Genomic DNA, 22,773 nt, shown 5'->3' with positions numbered 1-22,773 from the left:
GCCGTTGCGGGGTATTTCTCGGTGTTATATGCCATCAACACCTGAAAAGTTCCGCCGAGAGCTGTGCTTGGCATGACGTCTGGCCGTTTCGAGGCTGATTGAGGGGTCCAGGCGATGCCGGTCATGGACAGCCATGGAATAGTGGCAGAGCGAAAGCAATCCCAATACCCTTATGGTCATCCCCCAGGCTGGAAAAAGTAGGAAAAAAATACAGAAATGCGTCCGGTGCCTTTTGTTGCTGTTTAGTGCTGACTCCAGTAATTAATGCTGGAGGGTTAGGGTATTCCAGGGTTCGGGTTGAGGCCAAGGATGTTTGTTGACATGCCCCTGAATGAATCAGCCCCTGATTCTGGATGGAGCTAAAAAACAGGAGGTCAAAGTTAAACTACTACTTCGTCAATCAATCACTCCAAAACTAAATGGATGCCGGTATCATTTCATGAGTGGCAAAACAAAGCTATTGGTGACGTCTAATTATTTCTCACTTCGCTTGCCTGCTCAACAGAACATCCGAGATGCCTTGTCCCCGGCTGGGGGGGTGGTAGGGAAAAGAGTAGAGTATGAGTACGCTTTAAAGCAAATTTGTGAATGGGAGACAGACATGACGAAACACGGGGGCGTTATTACTCTCCGGGCTGCTCACCACTATGTTCAGACTTGGGGCGTAATCGCCCATTTAATTGATTCGTCTTTGTACCTCATCATCATAGAACTCCTTTGAGCAGCATATTCGACATGACCTGGAAATTGTATGGCGGAACAACAGGATTTACGGCGGCCTTGGAGCCAAAGACCTTGAGTTGGGTCTTTAACTCACCCAAGTGCAGTTTACAGAAAAGTGTTACATCCATCTAGGAGGTATTGCAGTATTTACAGGTCTAGTCAAGTGCCTCAACTCAGTCCTCCACCCCAAAAATGGGTGTTGTTGCCATGTGTTGACAATATTTAACGTACCCTCGGGCACCTCTTTACCTTTGGAGAATGCAGAACGCTCGACTGTGTGCCATTGTTCATGATTGTTCATTTGCGGGAAGGAACCTCAATAGCCCTTCAGAGCGTGTCAAGAATCGACGACATAATCATGTTGATAGATTTTCAAAATCGAGTCGTGTTATTCGCTGTCCTCACGACACGCGGGTCCGTGGTCACCAGGTCGCCCATCTTTCTCCTCTACAGCCCGCCTTCTGTTCTCTCTTTCTCGACTTTTCCAAACTTGAAAACCTTTCTCCTCCTCTTCAATTGCCGCCCCTCCAACCGATCTTCCTCTTCATTTCTTCTTCCATCTCCCATCAACAACCTATCAACATCGGTTCGTGTCAAGATATCTACATTAATCGCTCCCTATTCCCTCTTTACACTCCTAAAATATCAGTCTTGCATTCAACGAGACCTCCAGAAAGCTACGGCGTTGGGGAAGGCGTCGGCTCGCGTCTACAAATCGGCCCGCAAACATCTTCCGCACAGGTTCGTAATGCCACCCCTCACCCCGTAACCAGCAGATATATCTTCCTCTTCTCGTTATATTCTTCTATCTTCAATCATTTCTCCAACGCGAAAACTCCAGTGTTAGCTGCGTACTGCTGGCTGAAGCGACCCGGTGACGGCGACTCGCGTTTTCGGGTTCCCATCGCTGTGTCGCGTCAGACTACCACGATGGCCAACGCCCAACTACCCAGACCTCGATCATCCCTCTCTACTTCAACCCAGTTTTGACCGTTTACTAATTGAATGGATAATATTAGAACCTAGCCACGCAATAATCGCAAGGCTAGTTAGCAAGGCGCCCTACGAGGCGAGTAAGTAATTGATTTCTCCTTGCCCTCCAATCTCCTAATCCCCCCTCTATCAACTCTTTCCAGACACCGTACTACTTTTCCTCGGGTCAAGCTAAACTATGGGCGATGCTAAATCTACTGTAGGAAAGCATTTGGCCAGATTATGACGCGGTAAGCACATCCTCCGATCCAAACCACTCCCCCGCCCCCCGGCCGTCATGATGACCACGTTTGTGCTTCTGAGCTTGAGTCCTTGATGTTAATATTGCAATTAATCTGATCTGTGGCCCTGATGAACCATCAGAAAACTACCCATTCATTTGGTTGGTTGGCTTGCTAATTTTCATTACACTGATTACCCAGGCGCAACCCACACACCCCATTCCAGAAGTTCACCGGGTTATCGATCGACAGTCTCTGCTAAGGTGAGTTGCATTTCTAAACTCTAATTACCTCCAGCCTTCTCGACGTTGTTCTGACCTTCCGATCATGAATACCATCCAACACCAACACCCCACTAAGCAAGTCACTGATCCAACCTTCGACGGCCTTTAGTTACCTCCCAAGCTCAGTACCACAATTGTCAGAATCACCCGTTAGTTTGAATTTTGCTCCAAGCTTTCGCCAAACTCTGGATAGCAGGCAAGTCAACGCCCCGGGCTCCACCGCAATACCTTCTCCCCCTGGTGATGATGATGAAATATAGTAATGCATGAGAGATTTCAATGATTTCCGTAGGATTTATTCTGACACCGACCTCTCTTCAACAACGAAACCACCCCTGATACAACCTGCTAGGATAACCTGCTAATACCACATCAAAGCACCTAGGAAATACGGCGCAAACGACCTGAGAAATGCCTCTTACTCCTAATACTCCGGCACACAACTCACCCAATGCGTCACTAGACCAAACCTAAACTTTCTCAGTCATACGTAAGTTTTATACTGTTTCCGGACCCCTACACCATCCATATGATGAGCACCATATAATGTGAAGTCCGTCTCATGAAGCACACTCAACGTTGTTCTGATTCCTCACCCTCACACCCGAAAAATATTATCAACGTTTTTTCAGGCAGGGGCTAACAAGTCTACATCTCAGACATAACTTCCAATCATACACCAGACGGTACAGACATTAATTCCCTCGTCTCGGGGACATCAGAATTCTCTTACCCATACACCCATACACCAAGAACCCACATCTCGATCAAGTAGCCCCACGGGATTCTAACATGGTTGCATAAACCGTTCTGTCTACCTCCTGTCGAGCACTTTGAAAGGTTTGAGCACCCAATGGACCGCTGAACACCATGAGGAACCTCTCCAGGGCACACATTCCCGAGCAGTGGAGATAAACATGAGTCTGCTTCACTCTGATATCGAGGTCAGTCAAATTCTAATCATACCGGCATTGGCGATGATGAGAAGCTTGGTTCAAATGAGCAGAACGCCAGGATTTCTATTATTGTTCTTTTTCTGAGCCATTTCCCTCGATTCTTCGATTGCTGTATCATTCTTCATTTGTTCTTACGAGCTGCATTGAGCTGACTTAATGACGGCACATGTGCTTAAAACTTCTACAGGAACCAGCCTCCTGCGCGCGACATAGTCGTTGAATTGTCCCGGTACGTAGAAACCAACCTGATTACCATCATTATCTTTATTTGTCTGAGCCACTTATTATTTACTCCTTCCACAATGGGCTATTCGAGAACTTGAGCCACTACCAATGTATACTGATATCGTGGCAGGTCAAGGCTTGAATCCGGGGGTTTCACACGAAACATGGGTACGTATACATCAAAAAGGATGTTGGGTCAACGCGGAAACTCCTATCAATCTTGGCGATGATTAAGTCAGGATCAGAATCGTCTGAGCAGAATACGATGATCAGGCATTATATCTTAGTCTGAGCCAATCTCTATCAATTTCCTCCACTGCTTTATCCCCAACATCCCGAGTTAATAGCACTAACGTCGTCACGTTAACTAGTATGTAAGCGCCCAACATCTCGAGGCGTGATACTTATACCGACATATCGTCGTATCTAACATGGTGGTATCCGATGCGAGCACTCGAATGAAGCCTTACTTTCTCGAGGGATTACGCCTATATTCTTAAGTAAGTCTAGGTGCCTAGTCTTAGTCTTTCACGGCCTCCCTGACCCCGCGGTAATGATGATTATCTGTTTCTTCCGACGCTCGTACAGCAAGAATGAAGAGAATCCCAACTGAATCCTCGGCTTCCGCGGATTGTGACCAAAGCTTGAGTTATCCCGAAACGGTTGCTAACTGACATTGAATCAATCTTCAGTTTTTATCACCGACCGTCATTACCAAGTACCCTCAGAAGGAGGATTATGGGGAGGCACGTTCGAGGGACCATCGTTTGGTGATATCACGGAATTCGGACTTGCACCGGCTGGCCGACCATCACCAAAGATCCCAAGTTCATGGGTGCAGGCGGGGTTGTCAACAACCCGGCTCACGCTTGGCAAACCCGTAAGCAGGCTTAAAGTTAGCCGCAGTGTAACCTCAACCCTGGGTCCCAAGCTTCTTGGGGGAGCTCCTCCAACGCTCGATTGGGCAGGTCGTTGACGTTTTTGGGATACGAGGCCGATTCGCTATGCTCTTCACGGTCATGAAAAAGAAAGTTCATGAAGTCTGCTCTTCCCGCCGTTGCGACATGCCAACTTCGAACTTCCCTCGTTCTTCTTCCTCGGCTCTCCTTCCAGCCCAACAAGAACCGCACAGAAAGTAGCAGGAACTTAGAAAAGAATACGGGCAGACAGAATGAAACCCCTCCAACTCTCCGTCCTCCTCTCTTCCATCACCACACCCTTCGCCCACGCCCTGGTCTTCCCCCTTCCCGCCAACGCCCCCTACCAAGTCCAATGGACCTCCACTGAGCTCGTCGACGCCAACCGGCCAGACCCCTACAATGCCTCTCACTCGCGGCGCATCATGTTCTCGCAGTTCACGCCCATTTCGAAAGGCGACTGCCTCAAAACTTGTCACGTGCCCTACATGTCGTCCTTCATGGGCTCCGTCGAGGAGGCCATCTTCGACGCCTTCCTAGGCGATGATATCGGGTGGCCGAAAGGGCTGCTAGCAGATCTCGAGCTGGAAGTGTGTTGCAAGGTGCGCAAACACAGCAGCAGCAACAAGCCCACCCATAACAAGAACCACCGCACCATAATCTACGACACCGGCCTCAACACCACCCGCCTGCTATACTCCGCCGCCGCGCAAAACCTCGCCGCCACCCGCGGCTACGAAGTCATTGTGGTCGACCACCCCTACGACACCGATGCTGTCGTTTTCCCCGATGGCTCCGTGATCTACGGCGGGCGGGTCCCGCGCGACCCTGAAGCGCTGGAGGAACTGGCGTATGCGCTAGACGCCAGGACGCAGGATGCGAAGATGGTGTTGGATTATTTGGGCGTTCCCGGAGGCGGGCCTCCTTCATCTTCTTCTCGCGGCAGTGAGGGACACAAATTCGGCAAGGTCGGTTTCGTGGGTGATTCCTTTGGTGGTCCGGCCGCGGCGGACGCGATGCTTAAGGACGCTCGCGTGGTAGCAGGCGTGAACATGGACGGCATCATGTTTGGGCCGGCTGTGGATGTCGGCGTGGCGGGACCGTTTTTGACGTTTGGCACGCCAGAACACAACTCAACCACTGAACCGACGTGGACACCATTCTTTAACGCGTCGGTGGCGCAGGACGCGTGGATCAAGGAGTTGAGCGTGGCGGACTCGGTGCATGGGTTGTTGATCGATTTTGGCTTGATGGGGGACGTGGCTGGGCTGAGAGGAGAGGGTAGTAAGTTGGTTGGGTTGGTGTTTGGGAAGATTACGGGGCAGCGAACGTTGGAGATTCTGAGTGCGTACTTGTCAAGTTTCTTTGACTTCGCCCTGGAGGGGAAGGGGGAGGGATTGTTAGGCGGTCCGAGCGAGGAGTATCCGGAGATTTCATTCATCCCGCTGGCAGCATAGACGTAAGTTGCTCGGGGAGTTCGAAAATAGCATCATGTATAACTAAAAAGATGAATTCAACAACTCCATAACGCATTGCGGTGACTCAGATGCGACCAGAAAAGAGCTCACATTACAGAACTACAATAGAAATAAACCCAGGACATAAAGGGCAAAGAAGGACATTGTTTCAACCATTCGCAATAACTAGCAACCGACATTTGACATATACATCCCTCACTTTTCCCTCCGCTCCGCTTCCTCCACTTTTCAGATACCCCTTACAACAAAACCATGGAGGCACCAACCGCCATGGAAACGAGGACGTAGAGGCCAATGGCAAGCTCGCCAAGCACAAACCCGCCACGGAGCGGGCCGCTAACGCCAGCAGCGTTGCTGCTCTCAGAGGGGTCGGCGCCGGCCGTGGCCGTGGCAGCAATATCATTGGCCTGGCTGGCGCTGGCGAGAGCAGAGCTGCACTTGCTATCCTCCTGGCCGGACTGAATGGTGGCCTGTCCATTGAAGTCGCAGGCGTCGGCAGCGCTGTGCTGGGCCTGGTAATATTGGTCAAGGGCGTAACCGAGCTTCTCGCGGGCACCGCACATCGAGTAAGCGCCGTAGACGCCAGTGGTGGTGTTGCCGTTGATTCCGGCGCAAACTTCAGGGAACTTGCCGCAGATGTAGCCGAAGATGTCGCCGTAATCCTTGGTCGCGAGGTCCTTCGCGGGGACGCAGCTGAGCGACGAGAACATGCAGTCGCAGAGCGAGCTATCCGGCTGCGGGGGCAGAGAGCCGCCCTTGACCTTCCAGTCCTTGCCAACGGCGGGGCAGGCAGCGGGGGTGTTGGTGGGCTTGTACTGGTCCATCTCAACGCCGGAGGGCTGAATAGTGGCCATGACCTTCTCGAGAGCGTCGTAGTTCTTCATGGTGGAGGCCGAGGTACCCTTGACTTCAACCAGGCCGTAATCATTCGCCTCCTCGAAGTACATGTAAACAATGCCACCTGACATGACACCCGTCATCTTGTCGGAGTACAAGGCCTTGGTGTCGTCCCAGGTGCGGCCTTCGGCACCATCGGGCAGGTTGCAACCATACTCAGCAAAGAAAACCGGGACAGAGAAGTTGCTGAAGAATTTGACCTGGGTGTCGTAGCCAGACTTTTCGAAGCTGCTCTGGCCGCACCATGAGTAGATGTTGTAGCCCCAGAAATCAATGGCTTGAGCCTCCTGGCCACAGTTGAAGTACTCGGCGATCTGGGAGCGGATGAAGGGGTCATCGTTGGCGGCATAACCGACACCCATCCAGCGCTTCACATTTTGCTTGATGTATGCCTTGGTGTCGCGGACGGCAGCCTTGACGTACGCAGACGCCATGGTGTTGGTGTTGTTGTTAGACACCTCGTTACCGGCGAAGAAACCGATGACGTTGCTGTACTTGCTCAAGTTGTCGACGACGTCGGTGTACCGCTTGTACAGGTCCACGTCCCACGCGGGAGTGTCGCGGTTGATGGACAGAGCCGGCTCGCTGAGATCGCTCACAACATAGATACCCGCATCGTCGAGAAGCTTCATGCAGACGGAGTGGTCGGCTGTGGGGTCGATAGCGTAGGTACGGATCGTGTTGGTCTTCAAGGCCTTCAACAGGGGCACATCGCGCTTGCACGCGGCCTCGTTGGCGAGCGGGTCGGCGTACTTGGTGCTGCCAGTAGATTCACCCGCAGCGGCGCTGTCCTGCTGGTATGCCACACCCTTCATGAAGAATTGGGTACCGTTCTCGTAGAAGAATTTGCTTCCCTGCAAAGGGGTGTCAGTTTCGGGCTATCAAACTGTTCATCACATTGGGGTTGTTATTAACCTTCATGATGATAGGAGGCAAAGCGGCGGAAGCCTGCCCCAGAAGGAGCGAGGCCGAAAGGATGGACGCGGTGTTAGCGCGCATGTTGGCGACGGCCTGTGGTTACTTTGCGATCTGGTTGAAGATGGGAAAATGAGTGATTCGTGGTTTCGATGTGTAATGGTTTGGTTTGTCTGTGTCGTCGACGAGGATGCGCAAAGGCGCAATTAGTTTTGGATGTTGTGAAAGAAACAAAATAGGTTGGTGTCAACGAGTGTCAGAATAGTAAAAGGTTGTAGCGAAAGGCACGCGATCAAAGGTCCCTCCACTCAGAATTAGAAAAATGCGAAAAAGGTGTCTGCAGACTTGAAGTAGGAAAAGCGAGAGGTCAAGCTGGATCAGGGGATGTATCGCTCAAAAGGAAGAAAACACACCCCCGGTCCTTCCAGAGACGGTGCTGTTCCCCTGACACAGCCTGCACTTGCACACGCGAAACTGGCGGTGGAACCGCCCGCAGGGTTCTGGCTGTTGGTTCTTTGGCATCTGGAACGGTCACTGGCTGAAAGAGCAGGGGAGCTGACGCAGCTTCGGACGAGTTACGCCGGTACTTGCAGATCGGCCCGCCACGCTGCAAAACGCGCTGCGATGCTGGTCGCATTCAAGGGTCTGCCCCTAACGCGTGAGCCGCCCCACCTCATCTCGTTTCCCTTCAGGGGAGCCAATTTGCGGACGAACCGAATGCTCTCGCCTCTCTCTGGAGACCCGACGACAGAGGAGTTCAACTGGAAACATCGACTCACTGGGCTTAGGAGCGAATAGTTAGTTGCGTTAGATTTGATATCACTCGGTGCTGGTGACGGCTCAAGGAAGAATGAAACCTCGAGGTTATTTTGCAGTTCCATTTGCCCGGTCCCTAGAAATAACTTCCGGGCCATGCGGATCTCAAGGTTGCTACAAGTCCTTCCTCACAATTCACGGTCACGACGGTCTTCACCACATCGCCGCCATTCCTCGGGTCGGTCTTTCATCGCTGGTATCAAAACACGAAATTCTTACTTTTGGCCTCCCAGAATCCATCTCCGCTCGTTGATTCATCGGGATCGTCGGCGGCTTGCTTGGGGAGACTGGGGCCGTCTTGGAAAAATGCTTGGTTCTTGAAACGAGCCTGTGCCCCGGATGACGCGCCCGAGAGTTGGGCCCCCCCTGTCTCTCGGCTTGCACAGCCCCAATAACATCTCCACCACCTCCTTTCGTCCACACATGTTCCAAGTTGAGCATCCCATCAACGTCCAACAAACTCGACCACAACAGGCCTGGAACACGCCGGATTGGTGGTTTGCTAATTTCTTTGGGTTGCTCGCGATACGACTCTATCGAATCGGTAATGACTCTCTTCACTAGTGTAGCTTGCGGATAATTCAGGAGCCCGAATGCTGGTAACTTCCAAGTTCTGTTTCTGCCACCCCAGAAGATGGTTTGAGAGAGGACCTCGGCCCTGAAATCGCTCACCAGTTTTGTAATTTCACCAGGAACTGACTCGCCCTCGGTGGGCTGGAGGATGACAATGCATAACGTTAGTAATTAGGTCAATCGAACTGATTAGATACCGCGCAGCTCCATTCAATCGTGAATATCATCCAGTTAAAAATTCCAATGTTGCCAGTCGCCTTATGACGTAGCATGCCGTCAGACCCTTTGTGTTTGCTTTCGACAATTTTCTGGACAATTCGTTATCACTGATCAGGTTCTTGATCTTGGCGCCGAGGCGGACCCTGCATCCATAACTTCTTGGCGATCTTGATCGACAATGCAGCAAGGAGGGGCCTTTCAAGGGGCCGAGTCGAGCGACCGAGTTTCAGGAAGCGCGAGAGAGTATGGATTGCCGTTGTTTGGATGGGGATTGAACTCCTTGAAATGTAAATCCCCATCCTACACGTATTCCTCAGGCATTCCATCACACCGTTAGTTGCGCGACACATGTCTTTGAAGCAGGAGAGCAAGCTGGAAGTGGGTCAATTTGGTTCATAATTGGCATTGAAAGTGGTCTTCAATTTGCAGAACTTGCTGCCATGGGGTCGCGGAGCCGCCTTTCGTGCATTTTGCACACGCCCTGGTGCCAACCATCCCTTCTCATGATTATCTAAGGAGCTCAGACGACCCCTAACCCTCGAAACCAGGCTGTGATCCAGAAATAATCCCACCATGGCTTGCCCGGCAACTGGATGCCCTCAACTACATAACTCGGGGTCGGGCTTCGTCAGCGAGAGGGATAACTATGAGACTGGCCACCCATGTTCGAGCATCAGGGCCTCCCCGCAACCAAAGGAACCCCCTTGGGTGAAGCAGTAGGACAAGATCGACGCCAACTTTTTCGGCCTCGGTATAGGTCTAGTTTGGCTCCGTGGGCGTTTCTAGCATTACCACCTCAAGGACCATCCACACATTGATTCTGTTTCGTTCGTTCGTTACTGAGGATTTTCCAGAGTCTCACGCGATGTCCATCTCGGCACCGGCGCTGGCATCGGTTTTCTCTTCGTCCTTTTTCTCGGCTGGCGTATCTGCGCAGACAACATGTTAACGAACGTCCAAAGAAAAAAAGATCCAAAATGGTAAGGAAAGGTATTCACTAACCCACAGCCATCCCCACTACCCCTTCCTGCTCCATCTTTCGCTTCATCGCATGCCCCAATGCTCTCTCCAACTTGCGCGCCTTCTTCTTGCTGATCGCCGCGCGCGGCCCGCTGGTCGGAAGCAGGCCCGGGCGGGCCCCACGGCGGGCATCCGCTTTGGCGACGAGGCCGCCTCGTTTTTCGAGGCGACCCTGTTTTGAGGCTTGTCGGGCTGTTTTACGTTGTTTGGCGGCGCGGGCAGCTAGGCGGTTCTTGGAGAGAGCGTTTGGGTTCTTGACAGATGGCATTTTGTCTGTATCGAGCGCTGTTTTCGAGTGTTGCCGATTTGTGTTGCCAGGGCTCCCTGAAGCTTTGATCGTAAAGTGGGTTTAGAAATCCCGTGTGCTGCGCAGCTATACTTCGTATAATACCTGAGGGATTGCTGGTATCAAGATCATGAGGTCCGGAAAATACGTTATGCGAGACGCCCAGAGTCGAGGTTTTGCGGATTGGAAATTTTAGTGGGACCTCTTGGCATTAGCCGGGCTGCCAACAGCTGGCACCCCAGAAGCGGCAGGTGACATTCCTTGGGCTCGGTGTAAACAACACCGAAGTTTGTTTGATGTCAACCGACAAAATGACGAATCATGACAAGTAAAAAAGCACAAATTAAAGAATACCGGACGAGAAATAATCTAGGCAAAAAGAGATGTTCAACATCAATTGCAAACAAAAAGCTCACCGCCAAGGCCTATCCCCATCCGGAGGGATAAACGTTGGTGGTTACGAAAACCCAAGTTTTGCTCCGCTGACCTGGGGATCGAACCCAGAGCCATTTCTATTTACGACGGAAGTGGCGTGGCCGGAGCTCCTCCCAATACCGCTGAGCTAAACCGGTGTTCGAACTTCAATTGGGAGGAGGCGGTGGCAGGAGGAGCAGGAAGTTGGGTTATATTATACCTCCGGGGAAGGTACGCAATTTGAGCGGGCGAGGCAGTAAGGCCACAGGCTAACCGCAAGGTTAGGTGATTTGGCCGCAGAAAACACTGGAAGACAGATTGCCTCCATCACTGCCCGCCGTGACAAAGGTATCTTGTTGCCGGTGTGTTAAACGGTTGGTCGTGGACTTGTCGTCCCCTAGTTCATCCTCCTTGCCCGCGCCATTATTACAAATTATATAACTTCAACCAAGCCATTACAACAACTTTAACAGCGAACCTCATCGTTTGACACCAGATGCGAACAAACATAAAAGACTGATTATCCAGGTCACTCCCCCACGAGCCGAAAGAGACAGGAGTGTCCTAAATGAGAATTGACACCGCCGTCAACCCCGGGTCCAGGACCATATACGGAATGCTTCCCTTATCCATCGCCGTACTATTGCGGTGAAACTGCCTTTGTAACTTTTGCAGATCCCCGTACAACTGACCACTCGCGTCCCTAACCTTGACCTCGTCAGCCCCCCCCTTGTATTTGTACACCCACCACTGACTTGCCGCATAGTTCAACAAGCTCCGATCGGGCTCCACCTTGAAGCTCAACAACCACGGCACTTGGGCAGCGAGAAGCCACTGCCGCTGTCTGTTGATGGGCAGAGCAGCGACGAGGTCTTGCTCCCTATACTGCTGCAGCCGCTCCAGCGTGACCGGTGGGGCGCTGCACAGCGACGGCGGCTTTGCGGCGACGAAGGCTTGGTAGAAGTTTTGAAGGTAGTTGATGGCGGTATGGAATGGAGAGGCAATGAAGATGCACATAGTGACGGCGTCAACGAGCGCGTCAACTGTTTTGATGTCGGGAAATGAAGGCATGTGCCCCGCTGTCTTGACCTCAACCGCCCACCGTTGGATAGCTACATCCGTGGAGACGGCGTTATCGGTGGGGAAGTGGATCTGGAGCATCGACTTGACATAAGTGCGGATGGTGGTCCAGAGAGCGAGTACATTCTTCGCATAGGGGTAGTTCCTGTAACGCGGCTGGTTGAGACCCTGTTGGGTGCTGGGGAATCCTCGTCGTTTGAGATCATTTGGGACGTAACTTCCAACGAAGTCGTACGTGTCGTAGGCGTCGCGGAGAAAGCTGTAGCATTGATCTGGACTGACTCCCACAATGTCGACTGCGATCTGGGGTATCAAGGTAGAGCGGCCAGCGGCGTTCAACGAGAGCGTCTTGTACCAATGCGGGTAGAGCAGGCGGTACACCGGATGGTCCATGGGGATGGTGCGGTTGGTCGCCACGATTATGGCCTCTTCAACAAAGTGGGAGAGAGTTAGGTGAACCGCCAGCTCGTGGCGCATCCAGTCCGTAGACTGCGCGCAGGTCTTTGCATACCGCCATGGCCAGTCATCCTTCTCACGGCTGCTTGAATCCCGGGGCGATAAGCGCTTGTTGAAGATGGTGACAGAGTCACGCAGGGAGCCCCTGTAGTCAATACAGATTGCAACGGGGTGCAGCTTGCCATCTTCGTGCAGCTGGAACAAACTCACTGCACCCACGGTCCAACACTCATCGCTCCCGGGCTGCTGGTGGGACAGGACAGCAGCAGGGTCCGACACGCCCACCGCCCTACGAAAGTAGCTCCCGTCTTGAACAAAGAAGGACTTTGGGTCCGCTTTCTGGATCAAATCGGCCCACTTCAGGTAGTTATTGACTTTTGCGGCGGCAATGAAATCTCTAATCCATCTCTGTGTAGCTTGAGTGATGGTCGTTGGATTGGTACCGGTAAACTGTTGATCAGCAAACCGGCGGTCGCTGAACCAGTCGTCCAAAAGCCCAATGTTGCCTCCTGCTTCAATGTCCGTCCCGAACTTGCGGTGATATTTGTTGTAGTCGACAACGTCCTGGATAGTGACTCCCATTTCAGGATCGCCACCAAACGCTGTAGCCCGGGCCTTTTCAAGGAACCACTCTCTTGTACGCCCTAGTATACCACCCTCGTTGGGGACAATCTTTTGCAGCAGGACCTGCATCTCAACGAGCCCGGCAACGTTGAAGATTCTAAAGACGTTGATGGACTGGTCGTCAGGCACATGCTGTAAATGCGGCGGATACTGGGCTGGTGTTCCATCGGGATTTTGGGGGTATGCCGAGAACCGGTAGAGGTTGCGTTGCTCTTGTAGTGTACGATGGCGAGGCAATGTTGCCTCGATTCCAAGCACATCGAACAACGAGGTGAACCTGGAGTTGAGAATAAGCAATGAAGAAAACATGCCGGCAAACACGAAGCCTTACATCTGCTCTATCCGTGAATAGGCTTGAGTCAAGGCCACCTGGGTTCCCTGATATGTCCCCTCGACAATGTTCCCCTCAGGTTCCTGGATGGCCGAAGGGTTACGAGGATCAATTGTTGGGTACAGTTTCAACTTCATCAACTCATTGTCGAAAATTCCCGGGTCAAACGAAGGTAGTGGAACGTCCGCGACCTCATCTGGGGCTGTTTGTGTAAGGTATTGTCTCTCGGAGAGATGTTGAAGGATGGTTCGATGGGTAGGGCGCTTGACGGCGAGTTTATCTGGGCACTTGGGCAGTCTCCAATCAAGAGGCGTTTCGAAAAAGCTCTGAAAGAAGGCCAGGGCGCGACGTGGCCACCACTGGATTTCTTCTCCAGGCATGATGGGCAAACGCGGGAAATGATGTGAGTTTTGATCTGGGGCAGCAGGTATGAGAACACAAGCCGTCCTCATGGCGGCCACGGGGGCTCCATTTGTACTGAGGCAACATCAGATGCCGAGCACTTGAACAATGTAAACAGACAACAGTTGAACCAATGGTTAACTTTGGTGCGATTCGGTCGGCGTGGTTTATTTTTGGTGTGTTTTGATGAGGTCTGTGCCGTTGAAGTCAGACTTCCGTCACCGTCAGAAGGCGAAGCCAAATACTGGCTGTGCGGTTTGTCCCACCCTCCGTCAGACAACATAAGAACCTCACATCCTCTAAAATTATCGCCCGCAAAGCGCCCCCAAATCCTTGAGAAGGAGGGCGTGCTGAAAATCGACAATTGAACTTACTAAATTTGGGGGTGTTTGATGGTGATGGGTCTGCAATTCCTGCAGCTAAATAGCACTGTTGGTGATGACTTATAACAAACAAAAAAGTAACGGAAGCTCGTGAACGGACACTCCGCTCCCCCCATCGATACAAATTACGAGACGAAGTCGTTATAATGACTAGATTCGGTCGCTAATTCGTCGGACAGTCGCTACCACATCCTGAGTACTGCCGTACTCTGCGAATCAACTCGGTGTAGCTTACCGGGCTTGCAACAGGTTCATCGAGTTTCGGTGAGCAAATAAAACCTTTTATGGGATAAATACTACGCCGAAGCCAGTGCATTCGCAGGCGAGACAGACTGCGCGGGCCGTGGCTGAGGCTCGTTATCATCAAGCCAAGATATAAAGTGTTGGTCCTTGTCAATGCGAGAAAGGCACAAATCCCACTCTTCGGCGGGGAAAGCCAAGCGAAAGGACGTCGGTAATATGACTTGGCAAACCTGTAGCTGCTTGAGCCGTTGGATGGGGTCGAGATAGAGAGCCGGCAGCCCAGGCACCGATGGTTCAGATTCGTCCTGAGGATATCCCGGCATCAAAATAGCGATTCGGAGGCGTTTGAGGGCCGGCATGTCGGCAAGGGCATCCCAAAAGGCTTCGTAATCGTTGCGGCCACCGTCGTGAGGAACCATGCGAGCAGTGTTGCGGTCGAAGGGGGCAAGCTGCCATTTAATCTCAAGTGAATGAATATGGGGCCAATGCCGAGGTATTTTGGCCTGAAGGCTGCGGATATCATTGACCGGCAATTTCCGTCCATCGATATTGTGGAGGAGGAAGGTGTTGCTGTGATACAAAACCGCAATGCTTTCTGCAAGCCTGTAGGGACAGAACAGATGTGTGAACACAATGAGGGGGCCACCACAAACGCCCATAGACTGACTCTACTCACCCTCGACGACAAGTAAACAACATGGAAATATCAAGGACCATACGGTGGGTAGCACGAAAACAGTAGTGCTGGCCGGTAACGACTGTCCTGAACGGGGTTTCCAAGTCAATGTCGCATATAGCGTGCCGCCATCTCGTCCGGTTGCCCGCCTTGTCGGCAAAGATAGGGTGCTTGATAAAGGCGAGGTGGACTCTGCGTTTCCCAAACAGCTCGGTGAAGATGATGGCGCGCAGCTCGGGAGGAAGCTTTGCAAAGAGGGACGAGGCGTGTTGACGGTCAGACGGATGCTCGGTGATGTGCCCAGAGCCAATGCTGGAGGCCCGCCTCCTGCGCAATGGGGGCGGCGGGGGGAACACAAGGTCCAAATCCATCGTTATTGTCAGAAAATCCCTGCAACCCACGATTTGTCGCAATGGGAATGCCTCGATCTTTGATTTGGAATGCGTTGGGGGAAATGATGAGTGTGGGTCAATTGCCCGCAGCGAGCTTGACAGGTTGGTCAGAAATCGAGGAGGCCGAGCCCAGGGCCCTACGGCACAGTGGGGAATGGGGGCTACTGCGGGAATGCCGGAAGGAATGATGGGGGCCACTCCCGGGGACGGGGCATTCGAATTGCATGCAGGAGCGGCCCGAGGCTTGCCGAATGGCTCACTGCCCGGCTAAGTGCAGGCAAACAACGACTCGGACTTGTTTGCATACTATGTAGGTATGTGACGAGCACCTCAACCCCATGGCACCTTGTTTGTAAAGCTGCCAGCCGACCTCAATGCTCGAGTGTTGACACCCGGAGGTCGTCCCTGCTCTGTCAGAACTTTAATCCGACTCCCGTCGCTTTGGGCGCATGGACCGAGCGCCACACCGACCCCTCACGGACTTGAATGGCCGGAATCAACATTGAACATCGGACCGGAAGCGCGGTCGTCGGGAACATGACGCGGTTCCCCCTGCGCTCTATCATCAGTAGTAATGCTCAAGAATAAGCGGCGGCCGGCCCCAAAACCTCGATGCCGGCACTAACCATGCAGCAAACACGACCTAATGCAGCGCCCCGAGTGTCATTCCGACCCCCCCTGTTCCCTTGCACCAAAATTTTTGTTCTTGGAAGGGACACCCGTGGGCAAACAAGTCCAAACAGCCCAACCGGCCCCGCCCCCGGAATTCTGACAGGCCGAGGTAATGAGATCCCAGAAACCCCTCTCATGACGTGGGGGAAGGCGGGTCTCTGTGTGTTGAACGATGGGATGATAAGTAACGTTGGGGTATTTTGTTGTCCCCGAAACACTATGGCGAGGGAGCAGGATCTTTGCACATTTTGAGGGTCATCATGAGGTTGTTCCTGCTCTCGCTTATGGGAGCTTTCCTGGCATATGGGCTCTACACCGTTGCCCGTCCTATTTATCAGACGGTAATTGTGTTCGGGTTCCTACGCAAGTACCCCAATGGCGCCACCACCGACACCGAAGTGATCGCCATACCCGACACGGTGCACTGCGAGGATTTGCACTACCATGCTTCCAGCGGCACAGTCTTTGCTGCATGCGAGGACGACCCTGATACCCGGTTTAAATGGTTTCCTCCGATTGCCAACTTTGATGATCCCGAGCTGGCAAGCCGCAGCCGGGGCTCTATTCATGTTGTTGACCCCAAGGTAAATTGGGCACCTGAGAAATGAGCGGATAGCACACTGACGTGATACCCCAGACCATGAAATCCGAGAGACTCAAATTCCAGAATTTCGCAGGTCCCTTCATCACTCACGGAATTGACGTGATTCCCGACAAGGACCAACCTAACGGCAAGGCTGTCTACATTTTTGCCATTAACCATGTCCCCGAAACACAACCCTCTGGGGCTAAGGGGCCGTACGCCCGCTCCCAGATCGAGCTTTTTCACCATATCATTGGGTCGTCCTCGGTCAGACACATCCGCTCGATTTGGCACCCCCTGATCAAGACACCCAACGACATCTTCGCAAGGAGTTTGTCGTCTATCTACGTCACAAATGATCACCGACACCGGTTGCCCGGGAGGGAACGAGTAATCGAGGACCTGTACTCTGGTGCGAAGTGGACCGAGGTTGTGCACGTGAGGCTCAACCACCGAGACACTAGGGGTTCGGCATCAGGTGTTATAGCGGAAGAAGCCCTGTCCTGGATGCACAACCTAAACGGCCTCGGTCACGGGCGTTCCGAAGACGAAATCCTCATCTCGAGCTGCAGCAGCGGCGTTCTCCACATCGGGAAGCTCCCTGAAGACGGTGTTGGCAACATCACGCTCGTCGAATCTGTCCAGGTTGACCACCTCGCTGACAACCCGAGCTATTTTGCCGATCCGTACGCAACCAATCCGGATGACGACCGGAGCGCTTTCTTGGAGACGGGACTCGCACGGGCCGTAGACATAGTCCAGACCATGCGCGACCCGGCGGGCAAGGATGCCGCGAGGGTCACGTACCTGCGCCCCGTCTCGCCCGGCCATTGGAAGAAGAGGGTTCTCTTTGACGATGATGGGGCCAGGCTCAGGAGCGCGAGCGGGGGGGTTTTGGTACCCATCAAGCCGGAGAATACGGAAGAGCCCAGGCAGGCCTGGCTGTTTGCCACGGGGTTTTTGTCGAGCAGCATCATCGCAGTAAAAGTTAATTTATAGTCTACCTCAGGTAACTAATAACAGATTAAGGCCACGCGGCACAAACTCCACCTCGCCACAACATCCTTGCCCAACATAGCCCGTCTACTACACCTTTGCAAGGTGATGGAGTTTATTCATATACCATTGCTGAGCAATATTAGCGCTAAAGTCCCCGCATAGGAAAAGAAGGAAGAAGAGTTCAAAACTTGACTTACACTGTCCATGCCCGCGCCCACAGCAGGAACCCCAATCGCCTTGACATACCATGGGGTCTTATTCTTCTTACGGTACAGCGCCGCATCCTCGTCCTTGACCTCGGGGTTGAGGATGACGGTGTTGGGAAGCAAAGGGTTCAGCACAGCAGGCCGACCCAATCCGACCAGGTCGCAGTCTCCATCCACGACGACCTTCTCCATGCCGGCGCGCGTGCTGAAACCGCCGGTGACCATGAGTGGCACCTCTGGGAACTGCTTGCGGATAACCTGGGCAAACTCGAGGAAGAACGCCTCGCGCGCCTTGGTGCGGTCGGACTTTTCTTCTTGGGCGGCACCATCGGGACCGTCGTTGCCCCAGATCATCTAGGTACGGTTTGTTAGCCGTCTTCCTGGCATTACTCGTAACTCATAAAAGGGGGAACGCAGAGAAAGAAAAAGGGGGAAATAAGAAGAAAGGGGGGGAATAAGAAGAAAGGGGGGGAATAAGAAGAAAGGGGGAAAATGAGAAAGAAAAAAAACAACCCACCTTCGGATTCTCATACGTCCCACCACTAACCTCCACAAAATCCACCCCAGCCTCAACCACCGCCTTCACCTGTTCAACCCACTCCCCCAACGCCTCCTCCCCCTGATGATCCGCACTATTCAACTTCACCCCGACACAAAACCCCTCAAATCCCTTCACCTCCTCCCTCACAGCCCGAATCACCTCCACCAACACCCTCGCCCGACTCCTCGCATCCCCGCCTCCATACCCTTCCTCCTCCTCCCGCCGCACATTCGCCTTGCCACTCAAAAACTGCGACAGCAAATACCCGTGCGCAGCATGGATCTCTACCCCGTCAAACCCCGCCTCGGCACACATGCGCGCAGCGCGGGCGAACTGGCTGATGACTGTCTCGATCTCGGTGACGGTCATGGCGCGGGGGCTGCCGAAGGCGAGGTACCGGGCGAGGGTGGGCATGAAACCGGGGCCGAGAGAGAGAGGGACCGCGGAGGGGGCGATGGCCGGGGAGAAGAAGGAGCGGGTGCCGGCTCCGCGGGGGGATTGGCGGCCGGGGTGGTTAAGTTGGACGATGGTTGGGGTGCGTCGCGTGGTGGTGGTTGAGTCGGGTTGGTCGAGGCCTTGGCTGGCGCGGGCGAGGGCGGAATAGGGTGGTGTGAGTGAGGAGGGAGGTAGGGAAGGGGGGAGGGCGGAGTCGTTGGGGGCGCCTAGGTAGGCATCGTCGACGTGGATGTGACCTAGTGATGATGTTAGACATGAGATTGGTCTAAAGTAAGGAAAAGGGGGGCTAGGATAAGGTTTTGATCGTGATTCATACCGGTAATGATCATGCCCCAGCCACCTTGGGCCCAATGCTTGTAGATTGCGCGGAGGCGCTCATCGGGGAGCTGGCCACTACCAGCAAGCTGCTCGGCCATGGCGGCCTTGACGAGCCTGTTGGGCAGTGTGAGGCCGCATTTGAGAGTGAGCGGCTGTGCGATCTGAAGATCTGAAGGGGCACCCATGTTCTGAGTTTGGAAGGGTCTTGATGGGCGGATCTAAGTCGAAACAAGCCCGGGATCAGACGAAAAAAAATGATGAGACTTGGATCGATGAATTGGAATATCTCAGGGGATCATGACAATCGCGGGAATGGTGGTTCTTTCTCGCTGGTTTTATTTTACAACACCTCGACGGATTTCTTTACCTCAAGGAACATCAACGGGGAGATTTTTGCCATAATCATTTCCTCCGTCGATCCACACATTTTGTCTCCGGCATCAATCACTTCCACCCCCCCCCCCCCCCCCCCCCCAGACCTCCAGACCCCTGAATGCCGACCCCTTTCACGGGGCCGGCCCCACCGAACGACCCGCCCCGCCGGCTGGACTCTTGTTTCCGCGCGCCGAATTGGGCGCTCCGTGAACCTCGGCTGCTCGATGAATATGGCGTGGCTTCCGACTAACAAGACTTGTTGATGGTGCAGCGATTACTGAACACCACCATAACTGAGGTTTCTAGCTCTCTTCAACATGGATAGACGTGCTCAAAAACCCTCCAAGTTGTCCCATCTCCGTCAAAAGAAACTTACAATCGGCATTCTTCTGTTCCGCAAGTCGGGTTCTTGTTTCAGCAACAATAGGCCTCAAAATTGCCCCTCGGGATGTCTCCGAGCACTGCAAGCAATGCATCTACTTCGTACACCAGCAACACGGCATTTTCCGAACATTTCAATATCCGAATCGGCGATATCGCCGCTGTCAAAGCCTATGTCCCAGGCGATCGAGGCATCGCCCTCATGACGCAGCCGCCACAAACTCTACAGCAAACGCAACAACACCTCTGCCTAGGTTCCCCCACGCCGATTTCGCTTTGTCAAAATCTCGACGACCCGTCTCGAGACCCCTATCGCCTGGGCATGGTGTCATAACCCACTTTGGGCGACAATAATTCCCCGTATTTCGTATTAACCTCCAAACACGGTCAAAGTAAAGTTTGGTTTCGGCCCAGCTTCAACTAATTGCTTGAATCCGAATGCGAAAGTGGGTCGATTTAGAATGCTCACGCATTATTATTAGAAACCTGGGGATCAGACCCGAAGTCTTCGCCAGCGCGCGATTACAAATACCGAAAGGATCATAGAGCTCGCGGGTGTCCCTGACTCTCTTCGAAGTGAACTACTCCAAAAAGGGTCCGACCTAGCCTCGTTGACAACCGGGTGGAAGGTTGAGGACGGAGTCGGCTGCGATAACGGCTGTGGCCCGTTCCGTAACCTCGGAGACCGAACCTTCGTGATGCTAAGCCGTTGATCGAGATCCGTTGATCTCCAGCTGTCGAGGCTCGATTCCGGAACAAATCTCGAAGTGATCGGGGGGTGGAAAGGTTTAGGTATTCTGCGTAGTATGCAAGTACGGCAGCCCAACCGCGGGGTCGCTGCGGCAGGTGCATGGTGGGGTTTGGAGATCTTTGGGGCGTTGGCTCCAAGGATACAGCTAACCTCCACGCTTTGAGAACTTGGGAAACAAACTAGGCGTCATCACCATCAACCAACGTCCGACGGATCCTCAACAACGATACCAAGCCCGGATTCACCCTACTAAATCAGCTTGTTAGCATTGCCCACCATGGCTCACAATATGACTAGCGTCATCAACGACGAGATCAAGAGCCGCAACGCTGAAATCTCATCCATTAACAAGTTCATCCATGCCAACCCGGAGCTCGCCTACGAAGAGCACAAGGCCCACGATGCATTTGTTTCGGCTCTTCAGTCGCTCGGTTTCGAAGTGACACCCCACGCTTTCGGCCTCGAAACCGCCTTCTCCGCCGAGTACGGTTCCGGCGGCCGGTTAGTCATCTACAATGCCGAGTACGACGCCCTTCCGGGAATTGGCCATGCCTGTGGACACAACCTCATCTCCTCCTCCTCCTTCGCGGCCTTCCTCGGCGCCGTGGCCGCTCTCAAAGCCTCGGGTCAGCCCGGCCGCGTCCGCCTACTCGGCACACCCGCGGAGGAAGGGGGCGGTGGGAAACTCAAGCTCATCGAGAACGGTGCCTTTCGCGACGCAGCCGCCTGCCTAATGGTTCACCCAGGCCCAGGCCACAACCTCACCGCTCCCATCCGCGGCGTCGCCTTCGTCAACATGCTCGCCAACGTCAAGATGCGCGTACACTTCACCGGCCGCGAGTCGCACGCCGCCATCGCCCCCTGGGAGGGTGTCAACGCCCTCGACGCCGTCTGTCTCGGTTACACCGCCGTCAGCATGCTGCGCCAGCAGATCCGGCCCTACGAGCGAGTCCACGGTGTCTTTCGCGCGGCGGGCAACCGGGCCAACGTCACGCCTGCTGACTGCACGGTCGAATACTACTGCCGGAGCGCGACCAAGCGCGGGGCTGACGCGCTCTGGGCCCGCGTGGAGAAGTGTTTCGAGGGGAGTGCCATTGCGACGGGGTGTGAGATGCGCGTGGAACCGCTCAATTCGTACGCGGATGTGCGCCCGAGCAGGGGGTTATGTGAAGCATATGTTGAGGCGATGCCTGCGGGGACGGTGTCGTGGAACGAGCCGGCGGATATCTTGGGGGGCAGCACCGATATGGGCGACGTGTGCTACCAGTGCCCCGGTTTCCATGGGGTTTTTGGGATTGGCACGAATGAGGGCGAGTCAAACCACACTAAGGGGTTTGCCGCGGCTGCTGGGACTGAAGAGGCGTATGAGCGGGCGTTGGAATGCGGTAGAGGCATGGCCGTGGTCGGGTGGAAAGTGTTGTCTGATGATAAGTTCGCGGAGAGGCTTAGGAGTGAGTGGGAGACGGATATGAAAGACGCTGCAGAAGGCAAGACTGCATCCGCATAATTGGAAGATCGGGAGTTGAACAACACTTCTCACAGTTGAACTTGAACTGGTTGCGGAGAAATTGGGAGGGAAAAATGAAGATTTCAGGCAAGGGTAGGTTGTTCTGTGACGGGTTGTTCATCTTCTCTGCCATCGTGTCTAGTTAGAACTTAACGTACTCTCCTTCTCTCTTGAATAATTACATTTTTCCACCGATGAGGTGGGAAGGTGGTGCATAGTGAAATGGCCGCTGGCCCAGGCCGTGGCCCAGCGAATGCGAGATTAAGTCCCACTTTTCCCTTCTTCTGTCCAATCACAGAGCAGGATTCGGCATCATGCATGAGGGAATTGGTACGTACCCATCGAGCCAAGTCTAGGGGGCCTTTTGGCTGCACGAGTCTGCGTCCTTCCGACGAGGCCGAATCTCAACTTTCCTCAGATTCTCATCCCACAACCAACACCAACTAGCTGACTCCGGCCC

At 53.5% G+C, this 22,773-nt stretch overlaps 7 protein-coding genes across 7 annotated transcripts; 3 read left to right on the top strand and 4 right to left on the bottom strand.

Moving 5' to 3' along the window:
- Positions 1-4,573: 4,573 nt before the first annotated feature.
- C8A04DRAFT_24124 (uncharacterized protein) lies at positions 4,574-5,776 on the top strand (the record flags this gene model as incomplete). The annotated part of the gene is made up of 1 exon (XM_062778984.1): positions 4,574-5,776. The coding sequence occupies one exon, from the start codon at positions 4,574-4,576 to the stop codon at positions 5,774-5,776; it is 1,203 nt and encodes a 400-aa protein (XP_062641686.1).
- Positions 5,777-6,036: 260 nt separating this feature from the next.
- Positions 6,037-7,693, bottom strand: C8A04DRAFT_33760 (Glucanosyltransferase-domain-containing protein; the record flags this gene model as incomplete). Its single annotated transcript, XM_062782589.1, has 2 exons — positions 6,037-7,548; positions 7,610-7,693. The coding sequence occupies 2 exons, from the start codon at positions 7,691-7,693 to the stop codon at positions 6,037-6,039; spliced, it is 1,596 nt and encodes a 531-aa protein (XP_062641685.1).
- Positions 7,694-10,075: 2,382 nt separating this feature from the next.
- On the bottom strand, positions 10,076-10,505 carry C8A04DRAFT_24122 (ribosome biogenesis protein ALB1; the record flags this gene model as incomplete). Its single annotated transcript, XM_062778983.1, has 2 exons — positions 10,076-10,146; positions 10,220-10,505. The coding sequence occupies 2 exons, from the start codon at positions 10,503-10,505 to the stop codon at positions 10,076-10,078; spliced, it is 357 nt and encodes a 118-aa protein (XP_062641684.1).
- Positions 10,506-11,501: 996 nt separating this feature from the next.
- C8A04DRAFT_33758 (linoleate 9S-lipoxygenase 1) lies at positions 11,502-15,503 on the bottom strand (the record flags this gene model as incomplete). The annotated part of the gene is made up of 4 exons (XM_062782588.1): positions 11,502-13,374; positions 13,429-13,875; positions 14,547-15,059; positions 15,133-15,503. The coding sequence occupies 4 exons, from the start codon at positions 15,501-15,503 to the stop codon at positions 11,502-11,504; spliced, it is 3,204 nt and encodes a 1,067-aa protein (XP_062641683.1).
- A 953-nt stretch (positions 15,504-16,456) lies between these two features.
- C8A04DRAFT_33757 (uncharacterized protein) lies at positions 16,457-17,778 on the top strand (the record flags this gene model as incomplete). Its single annotated transcript, XM_062782587.1, has 2 exons — positions 16,457-16,780; positions 16,834-17,778. The coding sequence occupies 2 exons, from the start codon at positions 16,457-16,459 to the stop codon at positions 17,776-17,778; spliced, it is 1,269 nt and encodes a 422-aa protein (XP_062641682.1).
- An 87-nt stretch (positions 17,779-17,865) lies between these two features.
- On the bottom strand, positions 17,866-19,484 carry C8A04DRAFT_24118 (NADPH dehydrogenase; the record flags this gene model as incomplete). The annotated part of the gene is made up of 4 exons (XM_062778982.1): positions 17,866-17,907; positions 17,976-18,338; positions 18,502-19,217; positions 19,298-19,484. The coding sequence occupies 4 exons, from the start codon at positions 19,482-19,484 to the stop codon at positions 17,866-17,868; spliced, it is 1,308 nt and encodes a 435-aa protein (XP_062641681.1).
- A 1,599-nt stretch (positions 19,485-21,083) lies between these two features.
- On the top strand, positions 21,084-22,313 carry C8A04DRAFT_33755 (p-aminobenzoyl-glutamate hydrolase subunit B; the record flags this gene model as incomplete). The annotated part of the gene is made up of 1 exon (XM_062782586.1): positions 21,084-22,313. One exon carries the CDS (start codon positions 21,084-21,086, stop codon positions 22,311-22,313), a length of 1,230 nt encoding a protein of 409 aa, XP_062641680.1.
- Between the last annotated feature and the right edge of the window lie 460 nt (positions 22,314-22,773).

Source organism: Dichotomopilus funicola (genome assembly GCF_033296635.1).
Source record: "Dichotomopilus funicola strain CBS 141.50 unplaced genomic scaffold C8A04scaffold_1, whole genome shotgun sequence".
In the NCBI taxonomy this organism is placed as follows: domain Eukaryota; kingdom Fungi; phylum Ascomycota; class Sordariomycetes; order Sordariales; family Chaetomiaceae; genus Dichotomopilus; species Dichotomopilus funicola.
The sequence above is the reverse complement of the archived record's forward strand: the minus strand, read 5'-3'. Positions and strand labels throughout refer to the sequence as shown.